This window comes from Erythrolamprus reginae, chromosome 2 (genome assembly GCF_031021105.1).
Source record: "Erythrolamprus reginae isolate rEryReg1 chromosome 2, rEryReg1.hap1, whole genome shotgun sequence".
Taxonomy (NCBI): domain Eukaryota; kingdom Metazoa; phylum Chordata; class Lepidosauria; order Squamata; family Dipsadidae; genus Erythrolamprus; species Erythrolamprus reginae.
Genome location: NC_091951.1, coordinates 282246463 through 282257034, shown reverse-complemented (window position 1 = coordinate 282257034; position 10572 = coordinate 282246463). Strand labels below are relative to the sequence as shown.

At 40.2% G+C, this 10572-nt stretch overlaps 1 protein-coding gene across 1 annotated transcript; it reads left to right on the top strand.

Annotated features, from left to right (window-relative positions):
- The first annotated feature begins 2083 nt into the window (after positions 1-2083).
- ZNF367 (zinc finger protein 367) lies at positions 2084-10093 on the top strand. The gene is made up of 5 exons (XM_070742794.1): positions 2084-3779; positions 5256-5406; positions 7056-7175; positions 7505-7643; positions 7886-10093. Exons 1-5 carry the CDS (start codon positions 3387-3389, stop codon positions 8121-8123), a joined length of 1041 nt encoding a protein of 346 aa, XP_070598895.1. The 5' UTR covers positions 2084-3386; the 3' UTR covers positions 8124-10093.
- The last annotated feature ends 479 nt before the right edge of the window (positions 10094-10572 follow it).

Genomic DNA, 10572 nt, shown 5'->3' with positions numbered 1-10572 from the left:
GATACTTTGAGGCATCTCAAATCCATGTCATTTTTATGAATGTAAAATATGAATCAGGCTTCTTGGCTCTGCCAAACCAACAAGACTTGTTTTTGTAGTTGCCATCTTGTCCAGCACCTCCCTCGATTGCTATGAAGAGAGCCAGGAAGAACCATGTTATTTGTTCTTAAGGGAGCAGAAAAGACTTCTAAAATCAAGCCTAAGTCATTTTGCTAAATTATGAGAGTTAAGGAAAACACCTTGCCACTGATATTGCATCAATATCATGGCAGCATATCTGACTACACCTAGTATCAACACAATATTTTCACTTGCTTTACTGCTTTTAATCTTTCCACTGACACACCCATTCACTCCCTTGATCTTCCCAGAAACATTAAAAATGCTAGTTGATGGAATTTATTATTTGAGATGTGCCCATTACACCTGAACTATGACAAATTTTAGTATGTTAAGCAGATTTTATTATATTTATATTGTATAGTATTTTATTATAAGCATTTATATTCTGCCCTTCTGAGGTTAGTATGTCACAGAAGTTATCTGCAACCAAAGTCATAATGTAAAATCATAAAAATTATTTTAAAAGGAAAAATACTCACATAGTATTGTGTGTGTGTGTATCACATATTTTTGCTGAATATTTAAAATTAAGGGAGACTAGGATAGCGCTATTTCAGCCTTGTTCTGGCCTTATCAGCTAGCCATACCCTTACTGAGATTTGATCCTGGGGCCTCTCTGCCTTGTAAAGCAGAGAATTAACCTCTAGGCCACCAGATCTGATCCCTTCAGCTTTGTACCAGGGAGGGGCTATATGTTTTTTCTGTTGGATCACCCTGGTATATTGAAGGAACGTCACAGCTCCTTTTTGCCTCTAGGCCCAACCCAGGGCCATTTCAAGGCAGTTAATTTATTCATAACCAACAAACTATGTTCTGTATGTATCACATATTTTTGCTGAATATTTAAAATTAAGGGAGACTAGGATAGCGCTATTTCAGCCTTGTTCTGGCCTCATCAGCTAGCCTTACTGGGATTTGATCCTGGGGCCTCTGCCTTGTAAGGCAGAGAATTAACCTCTAGGCCACCAGATCTGATCCGTTCAGCTTTGTATATATATGCACATACATACATACATACATACATACACACACACATATACATACACATATATGCACCTTCCTAACTAAAAGGTACATGCCAAAAAATTATCAACAGAAGCATGGGTAGTGGAGAAATGTGTTTTGGCATGACAAGAAAAATTACATGATCTTCCTCCGTAGTGAGTTCTAAAACTCTTTACTACTGGTTTGCACATGCATACTCGATGCTTCCGCGCATCCTAGGTAGATGGGTGGAGCCTCCCACCGCCGGTGCTACCAGTTCTTAAACAGGGCAGAACTGGGAGCAAACCACCACTGATCTACCTACCTGCATCTGAAATTAAATACAAAAACAAAACACAGATTTGCATTGTGATGTCACTGCATACACATGATTTCTTCACCATTGTGATGACCTGTAAATCTATTAGTGTGGGGTCCTTGATACTGCAGCCGTTCATGAACAAACTAGGTAACATAATCAATGCTAGTAGGGAGTGTCCTTTGCTCCCATTTTATATACTAATGGCTTGCCCTGTCAGTGTTGGTGGGAGTGGTCTTGATGTTTCCTTGGTTAGTCATATACTGTGGATGGCTGAATTGTCAATTTGCCAGACTTACAGGAATTCTCTAGGGTTTTTTTATTTGGCTTGGTTTAAGATGCTCACTCTTTCCCATTTGAAAGTATGGTTATATCTGCTCATGAGTTTTCATGTATATCTTCTGACTGCTAATTTGTGTTCATAGTGAACGCTATTAATATTAAAGACTCATTATTACCCCACCCCCCTATTTAGAATACACACAGATAAGGGGTAAGATTACAACAATAGAGTTGTGACTGCCGTTTTTACTTCTCTGCAGCATGTTTCCAAAATCAATTGGAAAACAAGTGGCCAAGTCTCCATCCCCTGCTTTCAAGCAACCCTAAGGCATGATTGGTCAGTATGAAAAATAAAATGGTAGAATAACATTGGTCTAGCAAGGCAGTTTTAATCTTTGTATCGTTAGGGAAAAAAGTAAAGCTTTTTCATCCAATAGTAGAGAGCAGCAGGATTAATGTGAGAAAGGATCTCAACAAAATGTTCAGAAATAATTCCTTATGGCTTCAAATCATTTTAAAAACTGAAGTGCTCCAAAGCAGGTGAGCAATTATCCTAATATTGGCAAACTTTAATATGATTCCCCAACCACCCAACCAGCTTTTCCACTGTTTTCATTTGATTGGTTTCCAAACATTCCTCAAAAGTAGCTCCAAATAAATCCAATTTTTATATTAACCAGGCCATGTGTCAGCACAGCTAGATCTCATTTCAGATATTGACACATTCCGGAAAAAAAGACATTTAAGATGCTTGGATGTGGATAGCTGAGCCAAAAAGACGTCAAGCTTCTCACTTCAGAGACTGGGTAAATTAACGGGGGCCGCGGGCAGGTTTCAAGATCAGAACACACGTGTACCGTTTACGCGGAAGACCTTCGCTCCCGCGTTTTTTTCCAGGCTCTTCTCGTTTAAACCGAAGAGCTTCCGAAGTTGCAATTCCTGTTTACTGTTCTCGCACTCTGCTCTTTAAATAGATCATATGATTTAAGAGATCACATGGTACCCCGGCACAGCGCGCCTTGAAAGCTGGGCTTGAGGGATCTTTAGCAAAGTCTGGATCCAAGCGTCTGCTGCCAAAATATGCTTGCGGTATATTGTCACTACTTTTTAAAAGAGACGCTCCCTCTAGCCAAGTCTTCCCGCTCGTAATCAGACCGCTCGCATTGGGGAAAGATGGAGGGCGGCTTTGATGAATGCCGGCGACCCGCCCTCCCCAGGCAACTTTCGAATTCTGTTTGCTAGTGTCGAAAAATGTCGGCCAATGGATGAGCCCGAATACCCCGAGGCCACGCCCAGCGCGTCTTTTTCCTAAGCGGCCTGCCTTCAGACCGAGGGTGGTAGCTGTCACCTCCTTTAATTATTGGCTGTGAGGGGCCGTCAGTCCAATGACGTGCGCAGCCGATTCGAGGATTGGTTCCGCCCAGGCGCGAAATGTAACGCGGGAAAGTCTTGGGCTCGGTAGCGCTGCTGAATGGTGAGAAGCCGCTGATTTGCTTCAGGCAGCTGAGCAGAGACTGCACGGGGTTGTGGCATCTCCACGAAGGAATCTTCCTTGTCATGCACATCTGAGGTGTTCCTTGTTTCGGCCACTGAAAGAAAAAGCCAAGGGAAGCCGCCGCCTGGGGGATACAAGCGGGACCCAGCGACGCGGAGCAAAAGGCTCTCGGACCAACGCAGCATGTCTGAACTGCCGGGCCCTCCGCCCGTCATCGTGTGTCCGGGAAGCTCCCCGAAGCGCGTCTTGGTCTCGGTCATCAAAACCACTCCGGTCAAGTCGTCGCTCGCCACCAGAGAGGATCCCGCCCGCGTGTGCTTGCAGCCGCAGCAGCCTCCGCCGCCGCTACCCATCCCTACCAGCCCGGGCTTCAGCGACTTCATGGTCTACCCGTGGCGATGGGGGGAAAACGCGCACAATGTCACCCTCAGCCCTCCGCCAGCCGCGTCTCAGCCGCTCCGTGAGGGAGGAGGTAGCGGCGGCGGGGGGCTCCGGAGCGCCGCAGAGCGCTCGGCGGGAGACGACGAAGAAGCGGGAAGCCCCGACAGCGGGACCGGGAGCAACGGGCACTTGAGGGTGAGTCGAGCCAGAGAGGGCGGGGCGGGGTCCTCGGGGAAGGAGTAAGCATGGGAAGCGACGGTTTGAGGGGGGGAAAGGGCTTCGGTTTAAAAGGAAGCTTATTTGGAGCCCGGGGGCCCCACCCCTTTTCGCTCCTGAGCGTCTCGCGGGGTTGCAGTTAAGTCATTTCCGAGCGGGTGATTCGCCCTCCCGATGACGACACCTCCGCGCGCCAAAAAACCACCCTTTTCTTTTAAATGTCGGCCGCGCGCGCGAGACGCTCCGGCGTGACAGGTGGCGCGCGTGCTGTCCCCAGCCTTCGTCCCCTCTCTCCCCCCAGTTTCACAGGCGCTCGTTTAATTCTGGGCGGATGCGCTTTTCTCCTACAGGGTAACTTTAAAATGTGCGGTAGTGTGAGGCAGGCTGTTTTAAAAGTTGCCGCCCCCTGAACCTTCTTCCCTCTGAAGGGAAAAACAACAAGAAGCAGCAGCGGTGTCATCTCAACCAGAGCTTATTTAATTTTATTTTAAGAGCCTATTATGTCCGGTGCTGTGTCAAGGGGTGTGTGTGTGCAGGTTCTTTAGCATCACAAAAACTAAAGCAGGTTTTATATGTACAGCGCCTTCAAAGGATAGAGCTCCTTGAATTAGGAGTGCATCCCATATAAGGCTCTATTTATTTATTTATTTATTTTGGTTTGTCTGCCGGCCATCTCCATAGGGACTCTAGGCAGCTCACAACAAGGATTGAAACATAAATAATAATAAAAGCTCTAAAAAAAACCCATTTGAATCCCACAGTTAAAACCATACACACTGTTTATGGCTGGATCTCGATGGTACACCATCAGATCAATGGCCCCAGGCCTGCTGGAAAAGCTAGGTCTTTACAGCTTTCCAGTAAGGCCAGTAGAGTTGGGGTAGTCTGGATCCTAGGAAGTAGCTAGTTCCAGAGAGTGAGAGCAGCAACAGAAAAGGTCCTCCCCCTGCGGATCCCCCAGCCGACACTGTTTAGCTGAAGGGACTCAGAGAAGACCAACCCTGTGAGCCCTTATTGTTCGCTGGGAGCTATGTGGTAGGCGGTCTCCTAGATAGTCTGGCCCTAAACCATGTAGGGCTTTAAAGGTAATGACCAATACTTTGAATTGTGCCCGGAGACCAATCAGGAGCCAGTGCAATCCGTAGAGGTTAGGTGTAACATGGGAGTACCTAGGTGTATCCACAACAGCTTGCGTGGCTGGATCAACTGTAGTCTCTGAACACTCTTCAGGGGTAGCCCCATTCAGAGCTCATTGCAGTAATTAACCGTGAGGTGATAAGGGCATGAGTGACTGAGAAGACCCTTGTGATACAAATAGGGTGGTAATTGGTATACAAGTAACTCTTTATGGCTTAAGAAATATCTTTTTTTTCACAAACACACAAACAATATAGTACTTTTTTAAGAACAAAAAATAATTGTTTTACATTGTTAACAGACTTTTTAATTTACTAGGATGGGATTAGAAGAGGCCGACCAAGAGCAGAGACAGTCCGAGATCTAATAAGCGAGGGAGAGCATTCATCTAGCAGAATACGTTGTAATGTTTGCAACAGAGTTTTCCCAAGAGAGAAGTCTTTGCAGGCCCACAAAAGAACTCATACTGGTAAGTGGACTGGATAAACAATATCTCTTGTTGGACCCATTTCTTTAGAATGATTTGTCATGCAACAACATAGTTCTGGACATGCTGTAACCATCAGATTTTTAATTAGATGGGACTTGACAGTGAACAATCATAGATCAAAAGTTGTTCACTTCAGGAGACTAAGATCTGAATTGCCAATATTTTGTTACACCTTGAAATAATGTGAATTGGGATTAGGGTGTCGTGTAGATTGTGTTTTTCCATTGATAGGGAGAAATAATCCATAAATGTCTTCTTAGTTCCTTAGAATTTTCAGCTATTAAAAAGCTAGATAAATACTTATAAACACTATAGTATTATAAGGAATAAAAATGTATAATATATATTTAATTTTTGACTAAATGCATGTGCTTAATTTTCATGAACTTTATTCTGTTCACTTCTTAAAGCTTAATTTTGAATTTTATCTCTTATTGACAAATCTTTGAATTTAATGCAACATTTTTTAAAGAGGCTGTGATAGGAAGTTTGTTTTATAGAAAAAAAGACTTTAATTGGACTAAAAAAAGGATTAACATCATACTTGCAAAAGAAAAACCCTTTAGTTGAGCTGTTTCAGATTTTTAGCATCCTTTCAAACTAATAAAAAGTTAAAAACTAATACAGATAATCCTCAACTTACAACCACAGTTGGGACCGAATTGAGAACCTATCAGGAGAAGAATGTATTTAAAGACAAAGGCCACTCTTGAAGACAGCAAAGTCTACATTTTGGATAGAGAGGACAACTCATTTGAAATAGGATCAAAGAGGCCATCTATGTCAAAATTGAACATCCCTCTCTCAACAAAGGGGATGGGATATGACATCTCTCCCTAGTCTACAATACCACAGATGTCAAACTCAATCAGGTCATAGCCTGTGCATGACATATCTGGCATTCAGGCCACCAGTTTGACAGACCTGTACAACACAGTCATTTCAACAGTTCCAAGAAGGCTCCAAAGCCATTTGTATTACTCGGGTAACCCTGAGTAAGCAGATAAACTTCAAAGTAGCCTCATTTACTCTATAAAAGAATGCAAATGACCAGCTGTCTGCAAGGAATATAAATCCTTCCATTCCCCACCATCCAGTTAGAGCTGAAGAAGCTTGGATGAGAAGCAAAAGTCTTCAAAGAACAACAAAGTCCAGTTGCCTCTTGAAAAAAAGCACAGTTGGGACCAGAATTTTGGTCAAAAAGCGATGTGGTCAGTAAGCAAGTCATTACATGACTGGACTCAATTTTACAACAATTTTTATCATGTTAAGATATTTCCACTAAGTGAATTGCACACACCATTAAGCAGATCTGGCTCCCCCCCAATTGACTGCTTGTCAGAAGATGGAGATTTTAGATTATGATCATGTGAGTTGGTTGCCAAGTACCTGAATTGTGATCATGTGACTGGAAAGGTGTCACACCAATTGTAAGTTTGAGAATAGGTCATAGGTAATATTTTTCAGCACTGTCATAACTTTGAACTGTTATTAAATGTTTGTAAGTTGAGGTCAATCTACAACATAACTCAGACAGGTTCTGGCAAATTTTAGCAAAATAAACAATTTGTTTATTTTATGCAAGAAATTCCTGGAAGAAACTCAAGAGAGGGATTTTTTCCCCTTAGGTGAAAGACCTTATTTGTGTGATTACCCAGAGTGTGGGAAAGCTTTTGTTCAAAGTGGGCAACTTAAAACACATCAGCGTCTCCATACAGGAGAGAAGCCTTTTGTCTGTGCAGAAAATGGTGAGTCGTGAGAAAATTGCTTTCATTCAAACTGCAGTGAATAAAACTCTTTGAAAATAAGGCAACAAAATTTCCTAGTTTTCATCTTATTTCACTAGAACCAGGTATTCTATGTTTAGGCATGAATAGCTTGAAAAAACATGAGAGCATCTAACAATATAGTTAAAGAAAACCTTGCTACATATGTTGGGAAGAGGCAGATTTCGAAGATAATCACACTTTTCTGTGTTCCTTCAGAAATCCAACTGAGAACAGAGAAATTCCTCGTGTTTTGTTTGGGGGGCATCTTGTTTTAACTATATTTCTGACTGATACTTTCTTCAATTAAGGATGTATAAGCAGATTCACACATGCAAACCGCCATTGTCCCAAGCATCCCTATGCAAAATTAAGACGAGAAGAACCTACAGATAAATTGAACAAAAAGCAAAGTGCAGACAACAAAGCTGTTGCTGAATGGCTGGCGAAGTACGTATTTACATATGCAGCATTAAGAATTGAGAGAGATTGGACATTCACTTGTCAATCAACAGTTTTTTATTCTGTTTAACCATGGCCAGGGTGCTAATAAAGCTTCCTATTCTTTATTACCTCAAGGGTCAGATGGGAGAGGGGAATTATACTGTAACAACTTCTTCTCATAATTTGGGAACTAGTTGGCAATATTTCAGTAATGGTTTTCTAATGCTCAGTTTCATCTTTATTAACAGGTATTGGGAAATGAGAGAACAACGCACTCCTGTGTTAAAAAATAAATCTATTCATAAGCCTGACCAGGAGCAGCAAGATCCCATGGAATATCTTCAGTCTGAAGATGAGGAAGAAGAAGAAAAAAATACTGCTCATTCATCCCTTTGTAGCCGCCTTCAAGAACAGCGTGAACGCTTACATGGGGCACTGGCACTCATTGAGCTTGCCAATTTGGCCGGAGCTCCACTGCGACAGTAATAGAAGAACTGGATTGTGGATTAACAAAATGTACTGAATTTTGTTATTTAAACAAATTAGCTTCTGGCATAAGCTAAGCACCTTATTGGCTTCCATAGGCTGCTATTATGTAGAATTTATGAAGAATGTTGTTACCCTAGAAAATGGGGTAAAAGAATTGCACTTTTTATATGGTAAAGCTTTTAAAGTATTTTGTAAATAGGAGATTGTATGATGCTGTGTATAACATGATCATCTTACAGAAAGCTAGATTTGCAAGGTTAGGGTACTTTTAATCACAGTTGCATGGGAGTAAGTCACTGCAACCAGTATAATTTGCTTCCATAAAAACAGTGTTTAAAGTTAGGGTGCCAGTCATTCTTTATTTCAGTTCTCACAGGAAGCACTTTCTGAACCTGTATGGGAATAATGGTACATACATTCAAAGCGAATTAATAGAGTTTTTTTAAAAAAAAATTGGATGTAATCAGTGATGTACCTATGCTGTTTTGAAGATATTTTATCTAATATTACTGACAGATGCTAGAATGTCTTAATTTTATGGCAGAATAGGTGAATTGGATAGATTTTCATTTGAAATCTTCTTTGTGACTTCTGACATGGAGGCTGACTTTGCTTTTATGGATATATACCTTAAAGGTCTTGGTTGAGCAGCACTTACTGTTCCCTTTATAAATGTGGGAATATTTGCACATTGTTGAACTCTTCTATAACCGAGTGATTACTCTTGCAAATTCTAGGAATTGTAGTAACATCAAGTATGGGTTTCAGTCAGAGCTCTTAAACCTCGCAACAATGGCATTTGTGTGTTGCTCATAGAAATACTTACAGGGTAGCGTTGGTTTTCAAGTATATTTTATAATTTCACTAGCAAACACTAAAATGTTGCTTCAGAACATTTTCCTGCAGATAGGGTTTTGGGTTTTTTGTTTTGTTTTGAGTGATGCCACCTTATTACTTTACCTGAAATTTAAATGCCAAGTTTTCACTAATTGTAGCTTTCAGCAGTAGTTACAAGTGTCAGATGTTTAGGCTATATTCCTTCCCTAAGTGAAGATGTATGTAGTATAGCACTTAGTGCTTTTGATCAACTAAAGGAAAACAAAAGTTCTAGTGCTATACATTAGAAATAGTTATAAGTAATTTATCATATGTCAGATGCGTGCCTTGCTAACTACCTGTATAAACAATGAATACAAGTGCATTATAGGTTAACAATTCTGATTCTTGGAAGAGTCAAGGTTTCTGGTATAAGGACATAAAATCAGTGATATTTATCAAAATATTTTTTTTCAATGATCCAAGCTAGTACTAGATGTTTTTCCCCCTAGTTCCAGCTATACTTCGATATCCTAGAATTATATATTAATGCTGGCAAATGACTATAAAACCAGAAAGTTAGTGCAGTTTATACATTTGACATAGTTTTATTTTGGGGGTTGTTCGATTTTTCTGAAACCTTCACCCTTAAAACAAAGCACTTCAACTATGACCATTGGGCTACATTTAAAGTTATATTAAAGCATTTAGAAAATCAATGTAAACTTTGATGCTTTCTCTGAATCTGATTTAGCAGTAGAGAAAGACATTTGCACTTCATGAAATCCAGTTGATGCCATTATAGGAGTAAATTTATGATTATATTGCCCAGTTATGAAAGTACGGCCTAGTTTGATGATGCACAAACATTTCCCTCCAATTCAATATTTTATTTACATATTGAAAATATGTATTTGCTGAAGACACATTCTGCCTAGCTATAGGCAAGTCAAGCTGCTTTACCAATTATGTATAAAATACATATTTGGGCAAAAAAACCCTCCAGATAACCATTTGTAAAAAGTTGGATTTTTAAAAAAGGACGTTTAAGAATTCTCTGCTGTGTATGATTCAGCTGTACTTCTGGCACAAATTAAAATGCTGTAATCCTAATAAGCTTTGAATAAAAAGTTGCCTGGATTTTACATCTATATTCATGGTAATGTCATGAATTCTTATTGCAGTGTAGAGATCTTTGGGTATGTTGTAAATTCCTCCCAAATTCCTGGACAAGTCCTTGCATATACCTTTTAACAATTATTTTGATAATTTTAATATTTGGTAACTATTTTGATTGAAGAAAATCCTTCAATTTAAATGTTTGTTGTGGAAAGATTTGAACATATCTCACTATATTCCTTTTTTCTTTTTTTGTAATTCAGTATGCCAAGATTTGATACCATCAATATAAACTGGGATCCTGATGCTTTGTGCTTTATTGTTTTGCTAATTTCTAACTACATTTGTGTTTTACAATAGTAACAATAATAGACATTTTAAGGTCTTTTAATTGATTTTTTTTCCAAACTGAAGTCAATTTAGAATTGAATTAGAATGTTTATATTATGTAGATTATCAATTTACATTCAGAGTCTGAATTGATCCAGTTTTCTAGTTAAGTACAGAATTT